The sequence below is a fragment of the Cyrtonyx montezumae genome, unplaced genomic scaffold (genome assembly GCF_038088225.1).
Source record: "Cyrtonyx montezumae isolate F1298 unplaced genomic scaffold, pur_monq_1.0 scaffold_1, whole genome shotgun sequence".
NCBI classification, from domain to species: Eukaryota; Metazoa; Chordata; class Aves; order Galliformes; family Odontophoridae; genus Cyrtonyx; species Cyrtonyx montezumae.
This window is the reverse complement of record NW_027071825.1, coordinates 1,341,798-1,364,346: the sequence shown is the minus strand read 5'-3', so window position 1 is coordinate 1,364,346 and position 22,549 is coordinate 1,341,798. Positions and strand designations below refer to the sequence as shown.

The window sequence follows — 22,549 nt, the reverse complement described above, 5'->3', positions numbered from 1 at the left end:
CCTGCAGCATCTGGCAGCCTTGCTCTGGCTGTGGCAACATTCATGGGGCACCCAGGCAGCCCCATCCGACCCAAGACACAACCACACAGAGCACTTCCAGGCTGCCACCTTGCTCTCCATCACCCAACAGGACCTGCCTCCACCCCCAGCACGTGCCCTTGGGCTGGCAGCGCACCCCAGGAGCTGCAAGAAGATTCCCAACGTTATTCAAAGAATGCATTTGTTTTATTCATAACCTCATTCTTCAGTCAAAAATCCTAACAGCCGGGGCACGCAGGGTGCTGCTGGGTCTGCCCTGGGCACCGGCAGCACTGCTCCCAGCTGCGGGGGAGCAGTGTCCCAGCACACATCGTTCCCTTGGGACACCCACATCCCACACTGCTGCTGTGGGTTTTCCAGTCAAACCTCAGCCCCTCAGGTGCTGCTGAGCCCCCTCTTCCCACCCTGACACACAGCACTGGGAAATGCAACGCCTTTGGGGCCAGAAATGCACACGGTGGGACCTTGGGGTTCCTGCGTGTCCCGCGCCTCAGACCCATCCCACCCCAAACACAGTGTAGATGCTCTCTGTGACACAGCCCCCAAGCAGGCCATGAGGTTTTGGGAGCACAGTGTGCCACACTGCCCACAAAACCCCTACGCCCATCCCTTTGCATGGGGACTTCTTCAGTGTTCCTAAATTCCTTCTATAAAAACAAAGCTGCCAGGCAAACCCCCATTCCCTCCACCATCCCCACACAGAGCTGTCAGGGGGCTCATCCTGCATGGGGCCGGAGTGTGGGGCCACAGCTGTGCCCCATCCCACTTGGGTGTGGGGCGGTATTTAAGCTGTGGGGCGGCAGCTGGGGGGTTTGGCCCCACTTAGCAGAGAGGGCTGAGCTGCTGTGAGGAAGAGGAGGTGGCAGTGGAGGAAGGTGGGTGCAGGGATGTGTGGGTTAGGGTGTGCTTGTGGCTCTGTGTGTGCCCCGCAGTGGTGGAGGCACAGCTGAGCTCTCTGCTGCTCCCTTTGCTCAGTGGGATGGAAGGGGCCCTGCGGCTCTTTGTGTGCAGGGAGAGCAGGGGTGGATGGAGCGAAGCTGATGGAGCAGAAGGGAGCAGTGCTCACTGTGAGGGGCCAGTGGGGAGGGAGCAGGGAGCTGTAGTATTGTTGAGGTTGGAAAAGGCCTCTGAGATGATGGTGTCCAGCCCTGCACAGTGGTGGGAGCTCTGAGGGGCTGCTGGGTTGGGGGTGAAGATCAGCTTCTCCTTGTTTTGCTCCCACTAGGAGAGCTGCCCCAGCTCGTTGGCAGTGCAATGCCTCGCTGTGATTTGGTAACAGGACAGGTCTGTGTCTGCCACCATCTCACTGTGGATGCCTTAATGCTGGGATTTGCGGGGCCGTGCCCTTGGCGGGATGAGGCCGATGGATTTGGGCTTTATTTAGCAAATCCCTCGGCTGGTGCTGGGGGCACCTTGTGGTGCTGTGTGGCTCTGGGTCACCCTCTGCCTCCAGTCTCCTCCTGGGGTGGCTGCAGCCCTGAGTGTGCTCGCATGCAGCCTGGAGTTGTGCACCCTGTGGGGCTGGTTGTGCCCGTAGAGGCAATGAGATTGGGAAAGCCTTCTGAGACCTCCAGACCCACACCCCTCAGTGCTGCATCCCCATGATTCTGGAGCACCCCCAGGGACAGTGACCCCCCCTCATTCGGTGCCAGTGCTGGCTGCTCTTTGGAGAATAAATTTCTTCTCCAAAGGGACAACCATGGCTGCACACAAATTATGGCAAAGATGCTGCAGTTGTTGGTCTGCTCGCTTCTGAGCAGTGGGGGCAGAGCCCAAAGTGGGGGGGACATGAGGCAGGAGGTGGGTGAGCTCCTTTCCACATACAGAGAGCTTGCAGGTATCACTGTCTGCCCCCTCCCTCCCCACTGTGTTTTAATTATGTATATGTAATTTTAAATACCATCCCCGGTGCTGCCCCACGAGCACCAGAATGTGGTGGCATTGCATTGCAGCCCTCACTGTATTGCACTGGGGGTGCAGGTGGGGGGAGCACAGCGTCTGCTGGGGAGGGGAGGGGGGGGAGGAGTTGAGCTGGGGTTGTGTGATGTTACTGGCAAAAAAGCCACGGCAGAGCCCCACCTGGGGAGGCGGTGGAGCTGTGCATGTGCTGGAATTGGCTGTTTGCAGCATCCCTGTGCCCCCGTGCACCCCCTATCCCTTGCCCCCCCCCCCCCTCCACGCTCCTCCTTCCCGGGGCCGATGGCCGCGCGTGACGTCACCCATTGATTCCCCGTGAATGGCCGCGGGGGGGGCCCCGCGCTCCGTGCGCGCTCCCGCGAGCTGACAGCAGCACCCGGCAATTAATGCCCCCCCCCACCCCTCCTCCCCCCCCCCAAGCGGTGCAATAAGATTACGGGGAGGGGAAGTGCGTCACGGGGTACGGAGAGGGGTTCTGCTTTTGGGGGACGTATCGGGGTGGGGGGGGGGATGTGGCTGGGAAATAGGCTGCGCGCTGCCGGCGGGAGGAGCGCGCTGTGACGCGGCGCGGGGGGGGCACCGCCTCTCCGAGCATCTCCGGCGCTCCGGGGGCGGCACAGCCGCAGCCCCGACCGTGGGCCGCCCCCCACGCTGACAGCTCCGCGCACAGCACTGCCGTGCCGGGGGGGGGGGGAGGGGGGGGTCCGGGGGTGCGGAGAGCGGGGCCCGACCGTCCTCCTCTGTGTTTTTCAGCTCCTGGGAAAGTGAGGAATGCGATTCTGCCACCATGATGGAAGGTAAGGGGGGGGGGGGGGGGGGGGGATGGAGGGATGGGGGGGGTGGGAGGGGGCGTTGGGGTGGGAATCCTTCACCTTTTCATTTGAAATCATCATCGATCAGGATGAAAATCCATCTTTCCCATCCCTCCCCCGAGCTGAAGCACGCTGCCAGGTGGAGCCGCTGCCGAATCCGTGGGGGGGTTCTGTGGGGTCGTTTCCCCATCCCCGGCATGGGGTGGGCGCACGGTCCCGACCCTTTGGTGCGCGGTTTGGGGGGGGGGTGGCATGGGGCCGCGCGTTTTATGGCCGTGAGCTATGCGTGTGCATCCCTCTGCCGGGAAAGGATGCTCCGAGAGGGACCATCGCTGCTGGGTGGGGGGGAGGGGGTGCAGTGCTGGGGAGGGGGCACAGAGGAGGTGATGGAAGGGGGAGATGGGCTCTGGGTGAGCGCTGTGTGTCCGCACGGGGGAACAGTCCCCGGGCACCGCTTGCACGGATTGTAACCCGTGTCATCTGCCTCGGCCATATGTAGAGCTCCTTACGCCTTCTGCAGCGAGATGCCATGGAGGAAGGGTTTGATCCGCTTAAAGCAGAACGGCTCTTGGCCTTCAAGGCCCCAGCACGCACCGTAGAGGTGTTCTGCTCCATTTGTGCCCCCCACCCCAGCGCGGGGTGCCCATGCCCAGCCCTGCATGTACCCCCAGTGATGGGCAGAAATGGGGATCCGTGGCAACATCACCCCACTGTGCCAACAGGAGATGCCCGCCTCCCCTTGGGACCGAGGGCTGCGTGTGATGCGTCGGGGTGAGGGGAGCGGGCATCCCTGTCCTTCAGGGCCTTATTTATGCTCCATCGCCATTGGAGAGGGGATCGGCACGAAGGAAAGGATTTAATCCCAGGGCACGGTGCACGCCCGTGACTCACAGCACAGCGGTGACACAGCTCGGCTGCAGGAGCTGCTCCTCGCCAGCGCTGCGTCTTCGGGGAATTAACGGGTGGGATTTGCTGCCGTGCTGCGTGCACGGGGGGGTGGGCTCCCTCCTGGGATCTCCGGTGGTTCTGATGGAGGTGGGATGGTGGAACCATCTTGCACGGTGTTTTTTAGGGACTGGCCGTTGGAAGTTTCTTGTGCAGGGAGTGGAAGTGAGAAAATGGAGCGAGGAGAAATAATTAATGCTTCTGATTAATTTTTAAATGGTTGGAAACTGGCTTTATTTGTGGAAGAGTGGAACTTCTGTGACCAGCACCCTGCTGAAAGCCTGACACCTTGCACAGGGGCTTCCTTTTTGTAGATCCCTTCGTGCTAGGAAAGCTCTCTAAGACCCCCAACCCATCCTTGCTGTGCCCGCTGACCATGGCCCTCAGCTTAGCAGTGATTTCAGGCTTTCAAACCCATGTGAAGCACCTGTGCTTCCCTGCTCTGTGCCATAGGGTTTAGTGGTGCTGAACTGGGGCTCTGTGGGGCTGCTGGTGCCATAGTGCTGGCCCTGCTGGGCTTGGGTCCTCCCAATGGGAGCAGGAGTGAGTGGCCTCTTCGAGTGATGGGGACTCATGTTCATCCTGAACCCAGCACAGGATATCTTTTAGTTCTCTTTGCAGATGGAGGAGAAGCCATGTTTCTATTTCAGAAATGCCACTGGGGGGAGGGGGGGAAAAAACAACCTGGTGATGTTGTGAAGGTGAACATCCACACGCATGAGAACAAAGGGGTGTATTTATCTCCCTTTTATTTTTAATCTGTTGCATCTGAAGCTATGTCATACGGCTTAATTAGGTTTTGAAATCACTGCTGCAACGTGTCACCCAACACAGATGTTATGTGGTGCTGGAAGATCAGCCAGCCATGGCTGATGGGAGATCCCACTGGGGTGGCTCTGGGGCCAGCAGTTCCTCCCACTGCTCCCTCCCTGAGGCTGGGGGTTGGCTGGGAAGGGACTGAGGGCTGCTTCCCGGGGCAGGAATTTCTGCTCTGCTTCCTCTGTGTGTTTCTGAGGCATCTGGTCACAACGGGGGCTGCTCATGTTCCATATGGCCACGCTTTGCTTTGCCTCAAAGCATTTCTGGGTGACACTGGGCCTGGGGGCAGCCAAGGGCATGCGTGGAGCAAAGGAAACCTTTCCCTTGCCAAAGTGAGGACGTTAGCTTTGTTGAGTTTTAGGAGTTCTTGATCCAGTGGAGGTGCATCCGAATGTCAGTGTACACACTCATGCTCATGGAGGTGCACTCCATGGGGCGGTGTGGTCACACGTGGAGCAGTGCATTGGTGGGGCTGAGGCTGCACGTGGAGTGCTGAGAGAAGTTTGTGTATCAGCTGGGCTGATGATGGGCCTCGATGCCAAAAGATAGCAGACCTCTGAGCGTGGCAACCAGTCCAGCCAAGCTGGTTTGGGATTTTCCAGCTGCTCCTAGGCCAGCACGTTTCTCAATAGGTCTTGCTAAAGGAGGGAGGGAGGGGATAATGGGATTTAGCTCGAAAACAACAACAAAGCCCCACCCAAACTCTGGGAAATGCATTGGGTTAAGCCTGGTAGCAGTCCCTGGTTCTCACCCACACTGTGTGGAGGTGCTGGGGATTCCAGCTGAAGTAGGAACGGGGTGGCCAACGCTGAGCCCTCACACTGTGTCAGATTGCTGGTCAGGACTTGGGCCTTGAGAAGTATTGAGATGTCTGTGGACAGGGCTTTTTGGGTGGAAAAGTAGGAAATGAAAGACTAGGATGAGAACTAATGGTGTCGAATAGCACCAGGGAGAGTCAGGTTGGGTATTAGGAGATGCTTCTCCTCCAAAGAGGGGTAATGAATGCACAGCTGCCCAGGGGTGGGGGTCACCATCCCTGGGGGTTCTCCATTGCCATGGGGGTGTGGCATTGAGGGATGTGAGCATGAGGGGGAGTGGGTTTGGGTGTCTTGGAGGGCTTTTCCAACTGTAATGGTTCCATGGTTCAATCAGTGCATGGGATGCAGATGGCAAAGCATCTGTTTGGTGAGCCCGGTTTAAAGGGTGCCCAAACACAGCCTCTGGAGTCTCAGCTGCCTGCCTCATTGGCATTATGCATATTTTAAGGACTGTTCAGGGAAAAAAAAAAAAAAGGAATTTGGGTTAAATTATATCTTCTGGAGTTCTCACCTCAGGGCCTTATGCAGCTGGGAGTGGGTGAGTGGCTGCCCACAGCCACCTCTCGCCACCCAGAGCTGCTTGGTGCCCAAACCTGTCCTGTCTGTGGCTTTGGAGTCCTTCAGGAAGAGCTCTTTGCCATTGGGAAGCTGATGGGTGCTGGATGCTGTCTCTTCCTTCTAGGCACACGTGTGCTGGTGTTGCTGTTCTCCATGCTCACCCCACACATCCTTTGGCATAAGGTGGTGTATTTGAGTTGTGCACTCCCAGCAGGGATGAGGAGGTGCCTGGCTCCTGCCCCACTTGCATGCAGTGTGCAGCCTGGCCTGCTGCTCCTCAGCTACTGAACGGCCACAGCTATTCATTTTTAATCGAAGCTCAATTACAGGCTGCTGTTCCTGGGGGTTTTTGGAGGTGTGCTGCTTCCGCTGGCGGAATGGTGGCAGTTAGTGTTGGCTGTGCTTTCAGCCCCAAGGAATGGCACGTTGTCAGTTTTTGTGATGGATTTGGGCATTTTTTGTTTGCTGTGGAGGTGATACCAAAGGAGCAGCACAGTGCAGGGCATGGGGGTGACCTGGGTTTGCCCAAACTGCCCTCCCAGCTGCAGGGGTGATGCTGCCCTCTACCCATCCCAGTGCAGGTGGATGTGATGTATGGGTTGGGAAGCAGTGAGGTACTGCTGCTGTATCAGGGATCTGCTCCTCAGCGTCACAGCACCCTGACCTTGGCACATCCTTCTGAGGGCTTCAGCTATGACTCTTTGAATCTTGCCCAGTGCTGAGTGCTGCCAGTGCTTTTGTGTTCCCCCTTCCCAAGCACCTCTGCAGCAGTGCTGTGTGGTCTGTGCAGTGAAGATGCTGGGGGGTGACCGCAGCCAGATACCCATCCCTGTGGAGGTGGGGGATTTTAATGGGTTTGTATTTGTTGGTTTAGGGGATTTTTTTTTTCTCCCTGTGTTTTGTTTTAGTTTTTTTTCCTCTTTTTTTGGTGTATGTTTTGTTGTGGCTTTTCTGGAGAGGGTGGGGAAAATAACCTCCCACCCTCTGCAGCTGTGGGGAGCTGAGCAGCCAGCTCAGGATGCAGGGAGTGCTGGAATGGCCGTGAGGCTTTGGTGGAGGTGGGGGCTCCGGTGCAGGGCACAGTGTTGGGGGACACCTCTTGCTGTGCTGTTCTGCAGAGCCACTTCTACAGAACCCAGCAGAGACATCGTTAGAGATGCACCCTGGTATTAGAGCTGATGAATAATGAATGGGTGCCAGGCTTTCAAGTGCGTGCACGGTGTCAGTGGGCATTTGTCACTCTGCACATCCCTCGGAGCACGTCCCAGCCCCCTGCTGCCACGCAGCCCCTCGGGTGGGTCTTACCCTGCATCCCGCCCATGTCTCTGATGCTATAAGCTTACAGGCAAGCTCATTGGTACAATGCCAGCCTGGGTGGTTTCTTCTTTTGGCTTACCCACAAGCTCTTGTGTCAGCTGGAAATGAGCACAGACGTAGCCATGGCAAGGTGGTATGGAGGCATGCACCAACCCCTGCCCTCAATAGCTGGAAGTCCTTCCCCATGATCTATGGCGCTTATGAAAGTATGTGCATGCAGCTCTTGCCATGGGCTGAAAGGCTGTCTTTTTGCTTTACTGTTGCTGGGAGCAGCACTGAGATGCTTCTTCACATCCCTTAGTTTTCCAGGTAGGGAAATCTCATACCAGCACTGCCATGGGATGGGCAGAGAATGGGCCAGGAGAGAATGTGCAGGTTCTTGCTGGGCTTTGGTCTTGCCCTCTTGCAGTAGTTCAAACCTATCACATACCTGTTGAAATGCACATTAAGGATACGCAGTACTCCCCTCACTGGTGAGGTTTTATGGGAGATGTTGGCATGAGTAGATTGATCCTTGACAGGCTCTTCTAGGATCATCCCAGTTGGAAGTGACCTCTGAGACCCCCACCCCCACCACTCCCACTGATCATGCCCCTAAGCACCTTCTGCTCCCTTCCAGATGGGGAAGGAGGTTGGTTTTGGGTCACTTCCTTTTTTGCAGGGTGTTGCTTTGGTCTGGGCTCTAGAGTAAAGAAATCAGTGTGGTTTATTAATGATGTCACTAATGCTGTGTTTGTGTAGCTCCTTCCACCTGGGACCTGAAGCCCCTCCAGGCAGCATGGCTGTGCTGGGGGGTGGGCTCAGTGCCTGGTGATGGCTCCTTCCTCTTGGGTCAGCCCTCCTTGGGTTTTTATTAGTCATGCATTCCCGTGGTTAATCACTTCTTTAAAATCCAAGTATTTGATGGCAGGCCATGGGAGAATGGAATGGATATGGGAATTGGGAAGAGGACCCGCATTTTGGATGTGAATCTTCCCTGTGTGTGGATGTGAATATAAATGTATTTTGTGAACATGCACACTTCATGGTGACAGCACTGGTGTGGAAGCAGGTGACATCTCTTCCCTGGCAGCTCACCCTCGTCCCCATGGAAGCTGCTTGTGCCCCATGCAGTGGGGACCTTGGCCAGCGAGCCTCTTTCTGACCATACTGGGGGCACTGCCCATGATGTCCCTGTGCTATGGGTCCTCCCGTGGCTGCTTAGTGCCAGGGCAGTGTCTCAGAGTGCCCCCACCTCCTGACCAACAAGCCTAAAAATAGGAATCTGAGCATCACTTGGGAGGGAGCACCTGTCCTGGACCATGACTTGAATAGCACAGCAACCTCTAGAAGCGCATCTGGCATTTCTGTGCTCGTGCCAGCCGTGAATGAAAGCCACAACTGTATCCACCCCTCGGGTCCTGGCAGCGCAGTGGGGACACTTGTGTCCCACAGTTCCTTGCAAGCTGACCCTGCAGACCTGACACTGGGGTGGGCAGGCAGTGAGCAGTCCATGTGGCTGCCTTACTGAGGTTAGTACGCAGTGCATGGGCAGTGACTTGCTCCCTCCTGATCTTAAATATAATATATATATTTAAATGTAAAAGCTATGCAGCACCGTGTTCAGAGTTAATGCTGTTCCTCCCTAAAATGACAGTCCCATGGGAATTTCCCCTTTTCTTCCCACCCCTGCTGCTTTTCCCCTCCTCGCAGAGCTTGGGGTCCTGGGGCTCCGTGTGGTCATGGGTGTGTTTTATCCCACTGAGCAGCCCTAATGAATCAAAGCATTTAAATAGCTTTATTTTAATGCTTCTGTCACTAAAAAAAAAAGAGCATTTGGGGCAACAATATTCCCATGGATGTTTTCTCTGCTGAAATGGATATTGCTTTTCTGAAGCTCCCCCCCAGGACCCCCCACTGTCAGGGGACCAGGAGCATAGCTGTTGTTCCATCCGTCGTGGGTAGAGCAGGAGGCTGCTGGCGCTGGGAGAATGAGATCCTTTTTCTTGTAGAGCTGAAGATTAAGGTTGGAAAGCTTCAGAGCATCAAATACCGATGCATTTCTTGGATGCTGATTCATAGGTATATGAGGAGTGGGGGGAAGATGATAGTAAATGGAAGGTGACTAATGCCCTGCTGCAGAGAGCCACTAGGTTGGAAGGAGATCCCCAGTGTGCTGCAGCTGGTTTGGCCATGGTTGATGGTGCTGTGGAAGCTCTCACCCTTCTCTAAGCATCTTTCCTAATTGTGGTTACATTTCTAGCAGATGGTGGATTTATTATATAAGTGAGCAGAAGGTTTCGTTACAAGATTCAGCCAAATTGGGCTTTTCTTCAGATGAGGCCAAACAACAGTTCAGTTCAGTTGTTCAGCTCCCTCCCTGTTCTACTTTGGGTTTGGAGGCCAAAGTTATTCTAGGGGGTGAGATGGGTGGAAATCTCCCTGTGTTATTAATAACGTGCTTGGTGGGAAAGCTGGGAGATGAGATAAAGCCAAACTGGGGTAGTTCTCCAAAGGTGTGGGGTTAGTGCCTGGGGTTGGGCTGCTGCTCTGACTGCAGGGCTCCATCAGCAGCATCAAGAAGAGCTGCCAGAGCCTGTCCTGCTGTTGGCCAACCAAACACTTGGCTGTGGGGAATCAGGAGCCTGAGGCTACTCTCTGTGCTGTGATAATTCAAGTCAGGTGTGTTGTGATGTGCTGAAGAAAGCCGGTGCTGGGGATGATTGCTGCATCCATCTGGAGGAGTGAGGTGCTCCTGGGGAAGCAGAAAATAACTTTGGTTGGAGGGCATGCACGAGCTTGGAGGCAGAGCAGAGGAGAGCAGCATTAAAGCTTCGTGGCAGCTCCAAGTGGTTAAAATGCTAAAACCCTTCCCTGGATGCACTTGCTGCAGGGTGTTAGAGTGCTCTCAGGAGCAGCTTTGCCTCCAGAAAATGAGAGGGAAATCTCAGGGCCCCTGTTACAAGTGATGCTCTGCCAGTACCCGTGACTGTGGCTCTGGAGGGCTATGTCCCCTTTTCCCCAACAGGTCAGTGCTGTAGCTGTGTGAGCACTGGGCTCACCAGCTGTGTGGTTTGTTTTTGGTTTTTCTTCTTATGTACCCCCAAAGAAAGGTTTCCTCCTTGTCTGCAGGGTGGTGAGGGAGAGTATTGCAAGACAGTGAGGTCAGAAATACTTCCTGTGAAGTTTGTTGTTGAGCAAGTTAGTGAGTGTCTGCTTAACGAAAGAAAGGTGCAAGCAGTGCACGCGTTCCCTGCAGTGTCCTGCTGGGAGTTTCCTTAACTTTGTTTGTGACTTAGAGCTGACAACTGGGTAAGCATTTTCTTGGGGGATTGGAGAGTAACATGAATATTGCATTCTTATACTCCTACCTACAGGACTGAAAAAACGTACAAGGAAGGCCTTTGGTATACGCAAGAAAGAAAAGGACACTGATTCCACGTAAGTCAATGTGATATAAAACATATTAATAAGTAATGATGGCAGGGCAGTGGTGCCAGGGCAGGAAGGAGCTGGGTGCATCTGGGACATCTGTCATCCTCAAGTCACGGCTCATGGCAGTGATGGCATCAGAGCTATTTCCCCCTGTGCATGCAGAGGCCCACGGCCAGGTGTGCTCCATGGGGAATGTGTGAGTGTGTTCTCCATGCATGGTGACAGTGAGCAGTGATCAGGAGCCCATCACTCCTCCAGGACTTGGAGCAGATTAATCTCTGCCCGAAGTAGTGATGTGTGCATCTGCTGGAGTCTGTTCCATGAGTCAGATGTTAATTTGTGGAAAATCTCTGGCAATATGTGAAGGCAGGGTCTACCTGGCTCCGAGCAACGCATCCATCCCTTTGTTGAGCAGCACTGTGCATGCAGTGCCCCAGGACTGAAGCCCACAGATGTGGGGATGGGGACTTGTGGCTCCATGCATACCAAACCCATTTGAAAACAAGGCGACAATGCTTCTGGCAGGGAACAGACTTGCTGGACGGAGTCTGAATTACTCATATGTGATTTCTATCAACTTCTGCAGCACAGAAGCACTGAATGTGTGTGCATGCACGTGTGCTGTCCTATAACACGAGAGCACAGCTGTGCAGGGCTCCTGAGGAGCGTGCCGACAATTTGGCTTTGCTGTCAGTGCCGTAATGACAGCTCTGGTTTCCTCTGAGCTTCCTGGAGCAGGGCTGTGCTGGAGCTAACCCAGGTGCCTTTTCTGTTCCTTGCAGGGGGTCACCGGACAGGGACGGCATCGTAAGTACCGCGCAGCACTGCTCTGTGTTTGCAGCTTTCTCCTTTGGCCATCGCAGGCGCTTATTTTGTGAACCGCTTCCTTTTCAGTATAGGAAATAAGTGCCCGAGTCCAGATGAGGCTGGGTAAAAAACAATAATTAATAATAATTCAGGGCTCTGTACAAAACCAGCTCAGTGGAACTGGCTGGCAGTGCTGTGCACCCCCCAGGGCGGCTCAGGTGCTCGGGGATCCCAGCTCCTGCTGAGCGCAATCGGCTCAGGGCAGCTTTTCTGTGCGAGGGGTTAAGGGCAAATTGCCACGCACCCGTTTCTGATACCATTTTGTTTTGTGTATTAAACCAAAATGAAGACGATGGCTGTTCTCGAGATGCTGCTGCTGTTCTTGGTTTGGGGTAGAAATGCCCCTGCTAGAACCAAGCAGTGGAAGGAGTGCTTCTAGCTGCTTGATTTCCAATTTACAGTTAAGTACGTTGGGCTCAGACTGTGACTGTGTGGATTCAGGCATTAGAGGCTTAAAATAAGCCCCAGGGAGACATTCAGCAGGAGAGAAGCACTGCGTGCCCAGCCCCTGGTGCCAGAGACACGTGGCATCATGATGCATTGTGGCATTGTACAGACATCAGGGTGCCACATTGCCCCTTTAGAGATGTCATCTCATTTCCTACATCTGACTCAAGATCCTTGGCTTTGTGCTCACCCGCATTCTTCTGCCGTTTGTTACTGGCTGTTAATTAGCGATTAAGAAGTCTGCAGCTCAGGTAGTGCTTTAATCAGGGCTCTATTCAGCAGTTAAAGCAAACAAACCCCCAGAAAATATAATGTAATGCATTTCTGCGTGTCACAGAATTCTGTGGTGAGCAAAACTGCTGCGTTGAGCAATGCCAAATTTAATTTTGGAGAGTGAAAACCCAGCTGACAGCTCCTTGGGCATGGCTGATGGTAGCACTTCGTGCAGATGGGGCTGGGGACAAGATCTCCGAGCTGGAAACAGCCCAGGGGCGAGCAGGGCTGGGCTTCCCAAATGCTGCCTCCAACCCTTGCCAGCAGCTGATGCTTTCTCCATCAGATGTGTGTTTTGGGTTTTCCAGGTGGTTTGCTTTCTTGTAGGACAGACAAAGGTTTCCAGTGCTCCAGCAAGCAGGAGGGAAGCAGGAAAGCAATTTCTTTACATTTTTTTTTCTATATTATGAGAGCATGGCGTACACTGAAATGGGCAATGGAGGATGGAGAGATTTATATGTTCATCCTGTAGCACGTTCTTGCAGAAAGTCGAGTTGTGCTGGGGATGATGGCCCTGGTGCTGAGCTGACTGCTGAATATGGCCCTTCTTGAGGGGTCCTCCCCTCCTTATGGACCCCGCAGTGTTTGCTGATTCCTTTCCTTTGTTCTTCTGTTGAAAACCAACCAACCGCTTGACATGTTAACCCTCTTTCTGCCCAACCCCAATCCATTCCAGCCTCTCCACACTCATCCCAATGAGCCACCTTGCCATAGCAAACCTGAGGGCACATGGGAGCAAGGAAAAAATAACTCGGTAAGGAACGCAGTGCTTGGTTACAGCTATGAATGAGTTACTGAGAATAGGGTGTAGTTTAATAGGGTGTAGCTCTTGTTCAGAAATCCAGACTGTAGGAAAAGTGCTGGTTAGGTTGAGTCAGGACAAGACCTGGACCACGGAGGGGTGGTTTAAAGAGAGCCAATGAGCCTTTGCTTGGCTCATGTTGCAATAGTTTCATCTCATGGGTGCACAAACGTATGTATATATGCTATGCTGTGTTCTCTTTTTTTTCCCTTCATTTTAAGTGTTGAAATCTTGTTTTCCCATGTGTTACAGAAGAAAACGAATGGGGCCCCCAATGGATTTTATGCAGAGATTGACTGGGATAGATATGTAAGTGTCTGAGTGCTCTGATCTGCCATTCATAATGCTTTGTGTGAGCCTTGTCCCCCAGCCCCACTCTGCTTCAAAGTTGAGACAGAGAGAATAAAAAGAATGACTTCAGAGGCATCAGATGAGCAAGGAAACCTAATCCTGCTCTGATGTGTACTCTGGATGTCTTTTAAAGAAAAGAGCACTTAGGGACATGGTTTAGTGGGCGTGGGGATGTGTTGATGGTTGGACTTAGATGACCAGAGTAGTTTTCCAAACTTCATGATTCTATGTGGCATCAGAAAGTTGAGAACCAATCCAGAAGATGGATCAATTGTTTCTGGACCATTTCAAACCCTAAGTGCCCATCTCCGAAGGACCAACCATCACTCTGTAGGTGAGGAGAGCACTGCCCTGTGCCTTGAGGACTGAGTCCAACCAAAGAGAAACTTGGATTGCAATTGGGCACTGCGAAACAAACAAACCAACCCAACAACTTAGTATTGTGACAACAACAACAAACCCCAGAAGCAGTGTTGATCCTTTGTGTTTTGTTCCCCATGCAGAACTCCCCTGAGCTCGATGAGGAGGGCTACAGCATCCGGCCCGAGGAGCCAGGTTATATCCTTTGCTGTGGACTTGGCCTCTCAGCTTACGGTCTGTAAGATGAGCTGGGGTTCACAGGAAGGCCACTGACTTTCATGGTTCTTTTTATTTAATTTTCCCTTTTATTCTCCCTTGAGCTGTTACTCTTCAGCTGAAAATAACTCCTGGGGAGTGTTATCTGTGGCAGTAGAATAGGGGAGCACAGTGCTGGCTTTCTCAGGCAATCTGGTGTGCTCTGTGATCTTCAGGTCCATAATATATCCCTGTAAGGGGTAAGGAAACACAGATGTGGCCTATGCATGCTACATGTGTGCCAGCTCAGGGCCTATAGCATCCTGCTCACAGCTGTAGGAGTGCGAGTGAGCAATGGTATTCCCCCTTCCTGCTGCTGGGAGGACCTTGTCCCCATCAGAGCTGAGGGAGGATGGCTGTGCACCAACATAGACCCTGCTGGACTGCTATGGAGCAGTCTTCTTACCCAATTGCACTGGTAGTGCAGGAGGACTTGTCCCTGCAGCTGCTCCTGCCATTGAGGTCAGGGATGAGTGCTTCAGAAACACTTAATTCCCATTTTTCAGTGAGATGCAAGCTTTTGACCCCTTGCTGAGCTGTAGGGCACACCTGATCTCCAAGCAAGCTTCCTTAGCTGTGCTGCACCCACCAAAGGGAAGCACTTCTACTCCTCCAGCGAGTCTGAGGAGGAGGAGGAGGCCCACAAGAAGTACAACATCAAGATCAAGCCACTGCAGGCTAAGGACATCCTGAAGAGCGCGGCAACGGTGGACGAGCTGAAGGCATCTGTAGGCAACATTGCACTTTCTCCATCTCCTGTGGTGAGTTGCATCCCCAGCTCTTCTCCCATTTGCTTGCTTCAGCCCTTGGGTGTGAGTGGAGAACCTTGGCTCTGGGTTCTTATCAACTGAATCTGTAGATCCAAATCAGCATGATGTCATTAAGCTCAGAGAAGGGCATGGGGAGAAGCTGGTGCCTTCTGTTCATAGGTGCAAACCTCTAAGTACTGTGTCAGCCCTTGACAGAAAATATCTTTTCTCTTTTTATTTTTTTTCTGCATTCTTTTAGAGGAAAAGTCCGGTAAGATATGATTTTATGTTTTGCTTGCAAACTTTTAATGCAGCCTTGACTTCTTGTGTTCCCTGCTTTCCTGGCAGCCGTTGTGCAAGTCCTGTAAGGACTTGGTGTGAGGCCATGAGTCCAAATGGGCAGATTTCCTCTGTTAGGGGTTGCTGGGCTCCCCCTCCACTTGCTCCCTATTAGGGAGCTGACCTGAGGCACCAGGATTCAGTTGTCAAAATTTCCATACCTGAGTGCATCAGAAGGGAAAAAGTGTGTGTGTTGTGAGCCTGACCCACCAGCTGTCCGTGCCCACCAGCACTGCAGCACTGAGGAACCCCAAAACACCCTGAGGGCAGCTCTGCGTGGACACTGCCCTCCTTGTAGGCAGGGAAAGAGATGGCTGTGTGTTCAGGGCTGCTGAAAAGCTGGGGGAAGAGTATCCCAAGGGTCCCATCCCTGAGTTCCCAAGCAGGGATGCCCCCTGTCCTCAGGATGCCCACCCAGGCACGGTGCCACGTAGGTGCTGATGCATCCCTCTCTGACCAGGTGTCTGTTCTCTCTCCCTTCTCGCTGACCGCAGCGGCGCAGCCCGGTAAGCTCCTTCCTTGCACGCTTCCTTGCTGCCTTTGCCCATGCGTTTGTGCAAGCAGTGACATTGCAGTGCTCTGGAGGGGGACACGGGGGGCTTTTATTGCATGCAAGTGCTGTGTGTTGTGTGGCAAGAGTGGGGCTTTAGGTTGCTGACCGTGCTTAGATCAGTCTACGACCCGTCAGAGATGAGGATTTTGTTTTCATGCTGCCTCCATTGGATTGGATTGACAGCTGTGTGCCAGGGCAGCTGTGAACCCGGGGCTGCCAGCTGATGGGTTTATGGGGTGCAAAATGCTCTTGCTGGGCTCTATCTGCTCCCTGTGTGCTGGGGGCAAACCTGAATTCCTAGTGGATACGTGAGGGTGGGCATCTCTTGGCCGTGCTCAGTAACTCTCAGCCAATTTCTGCCCTGTGCACTGTGCTGCTGCTGCGGGTTCTGTTCGGTGCGGATCGCGATGTGCCCGTGTCCCTGCACACCCCGCTGACCTCCTGTGTTTGTAATTCCAGGGGATGATTAAGAGGAATTTATCCAGTAAGTATGTCCTAAGTAATTAGTGCAGACAGCTTGGTGGTGGCGGCCTTTAAAATTGATTTAATAAACGGGAGGGGGAGGGTAGGTCTGCTGTGAAGTGGTTGTGGCAGAAATGATGGCACCCAAATGTCCTCTTAAGGAAGGCCATATGGACATCCCTGGGGTGCCCTATAGCAGAAGCACAGCCATCTACTGTAGAAACAAGAGCTGAATTAAGCCCGAACCTTTCTCTGCCTGCACCTTGATGTTGGGCTTGGCGTGGGACATGGGGGGAGATATGGGGCAGGGGTACAGCTCTAACCCTGCTCTGCCTCCACACAGGTGAGGAAATTGCACGGCCCCGGCGCTCCACACCCACGCCAGACCCCAGCAGGTCAGTATAGGGGATATATGTCTATATATACACACACATCCATACATCTGCAAGACCTTGCTCGTGCACCACCCAGAACAAAGTCCCATGGAGTCGATCAGTAGGGCTCTCCACTACAGCTACCATTGGGCACATCATCCAGATGGGATTTTAACCGTCTTAGCACACAATCACACGCGTACCAAGAGTCCAAGCCACCCCAGCTCCCTGTAAATACACACATTTGTGCTCAGACACAGCTTCTCACGGAACATTGTGTTGAGGGTGGGTGCCCAGATCCCCTAAGCAGCCATATGCATGCTGTGTGCCTCTGTCCTGCAGCAGGAAGCCCCCTGAGGACCCGACTGTGCTGGCACCGCTCTTTGGGCCCCCACTGGAGTCGGCGTTCGAGGAGCAGAAGCTGGATGGTGAGTTGGGGTTTGCATCCATACCTCATCATGAACAGCTCTGCTTCATCTTGGAGCAAAGCTGCCCCTACGTGTGGCTCTGCACATGCAGCCTGGGAGAAACTGTGCATCATGCTTGCATGAGATACAGAAGAGTTGTTGGGTTTGTGTTCCCCACCATCTGTGTAAATACAGTTGGGTCTCTTCATTTAATACCTGGGTTATTTTCCTCATATCCTAAAATTCCAGAGGATTTCTGTCATTAATTCAGTGTTTCACTTAATGCAGTAAAGCCTCTGAGGATGCAAATTGGCATTGTTTCATTTGTCAAGCATCATGAGTGTCAAACTAATTGCGTGTCCTGTTTAAAAAGCAGGCAGCCCTGTAGTTATCTAACATCACAGGGAAAGTAAACGTCTTTAATTAGCGAGGGATTGTTGTCAGTTTTTAGTTTCTTCTCCTTGCAAGCTTCAGATGGACGCACCTTATCTGCTCCTTTCTGTGTTTGTAGGAAAATGGCTTTATCATTGCCATTGCATGTGTATTTATTTGCTCTCTTTTCCTAGCTCCTCTGGACCAGCCTGAGATCTGGGGCTCCTTCCAGCCCAACAGCACTGAGTCCCCGAAGCTGCAGAGACCTTTTCCAACTGGAAGTGAGTTGATCAAAAACAAATGCCCATATACATATGTAAACCCAAACCTTCTGTTGCTGCTGGTTCTGGGAGAGCGGCCCGGTGCTGTGGGCAGGGGGCAATAGAAAATCAGTGCAAACCCTTCATGATGGTTATTTTCCACCTCCTTCCTTGAGTGCTCTGCCTTCAGCTGGGTGTGGAGTTGGTTTCCCCATAGCACATTGAGCCAGGGATGGGTCAGGCTGGATCCTGGGATAAATCTCTTCTCCCAAAGAGCACTCAGCACTGCACAGCTGCCCAGGAGGTGGGGATCCCCATCCTTGGGTATGTTTTGGAGCCGTGGGGATGCAGCACTGAGGGATGTGGGCATGGGGGGGGGGGGGCTTGGTGAGCTCAGAGGGCTTCTCCCACCTGAGTGATTCAATGCTCTCCTCTCTTTCCATCGCAGCTCCACCACCACTGCCACCCAAGAACGTCCCGGCCACGCCGCCCCGCACTGGCTCGCCCCTGACAGTGGCACTAGGTAAAGGCCAGGCACACCGCTCCTAGCCGTGATGTAATGTGGCCGGATCCTGACTCGAAGGGTTTGCTCCCCCCAGGGCATCCCCGGCAGTGACTGCATATGAGATGTGGATTTGGTCCCTGTGTGTCCTGTGTTGCGTCTGTGTTGTTTCAGCAGATGTTGTGTTCAGGGCAATGCTGCAAAGATGCTGCTGGTCCTGAGCTGGCATTGCCCTGGTTCAGTTGCTGCTCTCTGCTCCCCATGCTGCTGGTGTCAGTCGCTTCTAGGAGCAAAATACAAAGCCAATGCAGAGCAGGATTTAAATAGCAGTGCTGCTGCCTTCCTCCCACGCTGCCTGGAGCCATCCAGCCTGCTTCTGGGCCTATGGAGCAGTGGGTTTGGGCTGCTTCTGCCTGCTGTGCTCTCCCAGGTTGTGAGCAGGAAAAATCATGGGTGCTGCAGCATGAGTGAAGGAAAGCTGAGTGAGGCACCGGCATGCAGCTGGAGTAAATCCAGTGCTTGATAAGCATGCAATGGATGGTGCTGCTTGCAAGAAGGGGTTGCAGCTCCTGCTCCTCCGAGCTGTGCTGTGTGAGGTCAAGCATCCTTCCACACAGCGTGTGTGCCAAATGCAGCTTTGCTCCGTGTCTCTGGGCTACAGTGAGCAAAGCAGCAAACTGAGACAGGGACAGGAGTGTGGGCATTGCTCTGTGCTGGTGCGTGTGGTGAGGCCGTGCAGATAGATGTGGTCATTAACAGTGATATGTGGTGGTGACAGCTCAGAGAACGAGCAGAGAGCCACCAGAGCTGCAGCTGAAATACATACACCCGGTGTGCTGTCCTGTGCTGCATGCCCCTCGCCAGTGGGAGCATCCGACCAGCATGTGGAAATGTATATATTTATATTTTTGTGCGTATAAATATATATATGAGTGGAGTGTGCGAGAGAGCTTCGTTTTGCTGTGCTCACCCTGTGAGTCTCATAGCTACTAATAGCTCCTGGTGATGATAACGACGCCGTTTAGCTGTGACATGGGGAAGGCTGAGTGCCAGCTGTAAGTGGTGCGTGGAAAGGAGTGCCTTGTATGAGGCAGCACGTAGGGCCGGGCGGCTGCATGCTCTCCTGCGCAGTGTATGTATTTCAACCAAGTGTGCTTCAGGAATGACGTCCCCCAGCAGCCGGTGACCACGTGCTTGGCAGTGTGCTTTGAGCATCCCTCTAGCAGGCGGCTGGCGCTGAGCCCCGCGCCGCCGCAGCCCTCTTAATGCTAAGCTTAAACCCACTGCTTTGACCACAGGAGGTGACCAGCCAGCCACGGAGGCCAAAAGTGACAAACCGCCATCGATCAATGACTTGGACAGCATTTTTGGCCCCGTGCTGTCCCCCAAGTGCGTGGCCGCTCATGCGGAAAACAAGTGGGTCAATTTTTCCGATCCATCCCCGGAAAACACGACGGTGGTGCTGAGGCCCCGGGAGCCGGCAGCGTCCCCCCCGGTGGCAATGGGCAGCCCAGGGCCCGAGCTGCCCCGTGCACTGCCCTCCCCGCTGCGCTTGGACGAGCCGCAGAAGAAGGCTTTGGAGCATCCCTGTGCGAAAGAGGAGAACGCAGAGCCAGCGGTTGCCTCCCCCAAGGAATTTGGGCCAGGACAAAGAGCCACCCCGCCGCCCCCTCCGCCTCCCACCTACCGCACGGTCGTGTCATCCCCAGGTCCGGGCACCAGCAGCGGAGCAGGAAGCCCCAGCGGTATGTCCTGCCGCCCCGCTCCGTCTCCCCCTGCCCTCAGCCTCCGTGTCATCCTCCTCCCTGCTCCTCCCCACTGTGTTTGGTGTCGGATGGGTCTGAAAGCCTTCCCAAAGCCTTCCTTCCCAAAGCTGAGGAGCTCCAGCAGCCCTTCCCACCTCTGTATGTGTGTACCCCCAGTGTCACTGGGCAGAGGGGGGCTGTGTCTGCGGCTGCGTCATCTGTAGGCTTCAGAGTGAACGGAGGCACAAATGCTTCAGGCCAATAACCACCTCAGTGAATAATCACACAGGGTCTTTTTTTAGTCTGCTTATCATACACCATCAGCCTGGGGCTGTTGGGACCTCAGGTGAGTGGGTGAATGCAATCCCTGTCTGGCCTGCCCTGGTTTTTTGGGAGCAGGAAACCACAACTGGGTTTTGAGAAATGGCTTTCAGAATGAGCGTTTCAGAGGGACAAAACTTGGTAGCTTTGTCTGATGTGTGCTGCCTGCCCGGCTTCACCTGCTCAATTATCAATGTGTGTCTGCTGGGGCAAGTGAGCTCTCAGAGGTTGGTTTACACTGAGGAGCTGCAGCCTTCTTGTGTTGTTGTGTCAGGGCAGAGCAGGGCCCTGCTAAGGGACTCGTGCTGCTCATAGAGTCATAGGGAATCCTGAGTTGGAAGAAACACATAAGAATTACTGAGCCTAACCCCTGGAGCATCCCCACCTGCTGCCATCCTGCATGGAGACCTTATCCAGGATCAACCCATGTCCCATCGCTGTTGCCAGCTTTACAGCAAGAGTGTTGGGTTGGAATTTGGTCCCCATTGCTTTAATGACAATCCCACATCAGATGGGGTAGGAGAGGGGATGGGAACCCCCTCCCCGTGTGTGGTTGGAGGAGCTTTGGTGTCCGTGTAGCTTTGCTTTCCCCATGAGCGTGGCTTGGCTTTGTGGTGGTATCGTGGTTTGTTGCACTGCTCTCATGAGGTGCTGGGGTTGGTGGGGTGGGATGGGGACTCTGGGGGTTGCAGCCTCTATCCCAGTGGCTCTACTCAGAGCTGGAGCTTCACCAGGAGGTCACAGGGGGACCAGTGAGATTCCTCATTAACTACTTCCTTGCCACCATTGTGGTTGAGCTGCTCTGAATGAGGATGGGAATGTGATGGTGGGACAGTTGGAAAACTCCCCGTGGTGTGAGCCTGCAGCTGGGCTCCCCCATCAGAAGATCCTCATCTCTTACTTAAATGACATTGTCTCCTTTCTGCATGCCTTGCAGACTGCTGGCTCCTATTCCGAACCAGTCCAACGTGGGAAAGCAAGCTGTAAACATGCCAAATGTTGAAATGCGCACACAAAAATAGTACAAGCCTACGTACAGCCACACCTGGTGGCAGAGGGATGTTGGTCCAGCTTCCTTCCTGCTCCTGTGCTCTCCCTTGTTGTGAGATCTGGGTTGCTGTACCCAGTCCTGCTCCGCCTTTGGGGTGCTGAGGGGCTTTGTGTGCTCCTGCCTCAGTGTCCCATGGGGGTCTGTGTCCCACCAGGGCCACGCAGCAGGGGACCAGTGTGTGAGCAGGTTCCTGCTGGGTCACGGCACAGTGCTGCTGTTTCTTACTGCAGAGGGACCTTAGAATGGGAAAATTGAACATCCATGTGTTAGACCTGACACCTGGAAGGGCTTTGGCCAGTGGATGGCAGGGTACTGCTCCCAAGTCAGATGTGTGTGTGGACCCATCCCGTGACACTGAGAGCTGCTGGATTACCTCTGAATAATTCCAGTTTGGCTTTAACAGCAACATGGAAGGGGGAAAAGAAAACAACATTTGGCACCCAAAATAGGCTTCTAAATAAGAACAGCTTAATTTTCAGAGGTGCTTGGATGAGTGGACAGGGTTTACGCTCTAAACGAGCCCCACATCTCAGCACCCAGTTACATACCAAGTTCTGTAGTCTTAGCTTTGATGCTCTCTCAATGTGAACTCTCATTCAAAGAGCTCAGTGAGCTGTTTTTCTTCTAAGCAGGGAAATAAAAAGCTAAAAGCATTGTCTTACTGTCTGCTCGAGCAAAACATGCTGCTCCAAACCAGGGTGTGCTCCTGTGGTCTGTGGGTGCTGGTAACCAGCACTGTGTGGTTGGGTGCTACAATATGAGAGCAGTGTTGCCATGGTGGAGGTCTGCTTCTATTGGGCAGCAGTGGTACGATGTCACCAAACATACCCCAGGAGGAAGTCTGTCCATGGAGCAAAGCAATCCACTGGGTTTCCTCTTAAGCATCCTATAAAATTTCTGTTTGAAAGCAAAGAAAGTCAGCGTGGCTGCAGCTGCTGATGGCCACGTGGGCCACGAAAGCACCACCATCTTTTTCATGGAAACTCTTCCACAAAGCTGGGCTGCTGGTAGTGCTCCCAGCTGATCTGATAATGTTGCTTTTCTGCCCTTCCCAACCTTCTTCTTCTTCACTGGGATTGAGCCACATCCCTGCCCAAAGGGAGAAGAGAGAAGAGCTCAAACCTCTTCTCTTGCTGACACAAGCCATCAGGATGAAGGGGAAGAAGTGTCCTTTCCCCACAGCCCTTGGCACTGCAGCAGCTGTTGTGGGTGGAGACTTCATTCCCAGTGCATCATTTTCTCCTGCGTGGGTAGAGATGCCAGACTTTGGGGACTGGAGTCAGCCCCATGAGCACTGCAGCAGTCGTGTGCTCTGCTGTGCAAAGCTGCTGCTCTGGAGCAACCGTCATGGAGGGGCTGATGTGGGGACACCCTGTCCTCTCCCCCCCAGCTCCTGGGGGCAGTGTCTGTGTGCTGACGT

The 22,549-nt window shown here is 53.7% G+C and overlaps 1 protein-coding gene across 1 annotated transcript in view; it reads left to right on the top strand.

The window, feature by feature from the left end:
* The first annotated feature begins 2,672 nt into the window (after positions 1–2,672).
* SGIP1 (SH3GL interacting endocytic adaptor 1) overlaps positions 2,673–22,549 on the top strand; it is a 29,227-nt gene continuing 9,350 nt past the window's right edge. Inside the window, exons 1-15 of the mRNA XM_065737771.1 lie at positions 2,673–2,753; positions 10,582–10,645; positions 11,422–11,446; positions 12,903–12,980; positions 13,281–13,337; positions 13,883–13,937; positions 14,580–14,755; positions 15,003–15,014; positions 15,577–15,588; positions 16,095–16,119; positions 16,441–16,492; positions 16,814–16,899; positions 17,445–17,531; positions 17,959–18,033; positions 19,311–19,757. Of these exons, the coding sequence (XP_065593843.1) occupies positions 2,744–2,753; positions 10,582–10,645; positions 11,422–11,446; positions 12,903–12,980; positions 13,281–13,337; positions 13,883–13,937; positions 14,580–14,755; positions 15,003–15,014; positions 15,577–15,588; positions 16,095–16,119; positions 16,441–16,492; positions 16,814–16,899; positions 17,445–17,531; positions 17,959–18,033; positions 19,311–19,757 (1,261 nt within the window). The 5' untranslated portion in view covers positions 2,673–2,743. The remainder of the gene's footprint in view (positions 2,754–10,581; positions 10,646–11,421; positions 11,447–12,902; positions 12,981–13,280; positions 13,338–13,882; positions 13,938–14,579; positions 14,756–15,002; positions 15,015–15,576; positions 15,589–16,094; positions 16,120–16,440; positions 16,493–16,813; positions 16,900–17,444; positions 17,532–17,958; positions 18,034–19,310; positions 19,758–22,549) is intronic.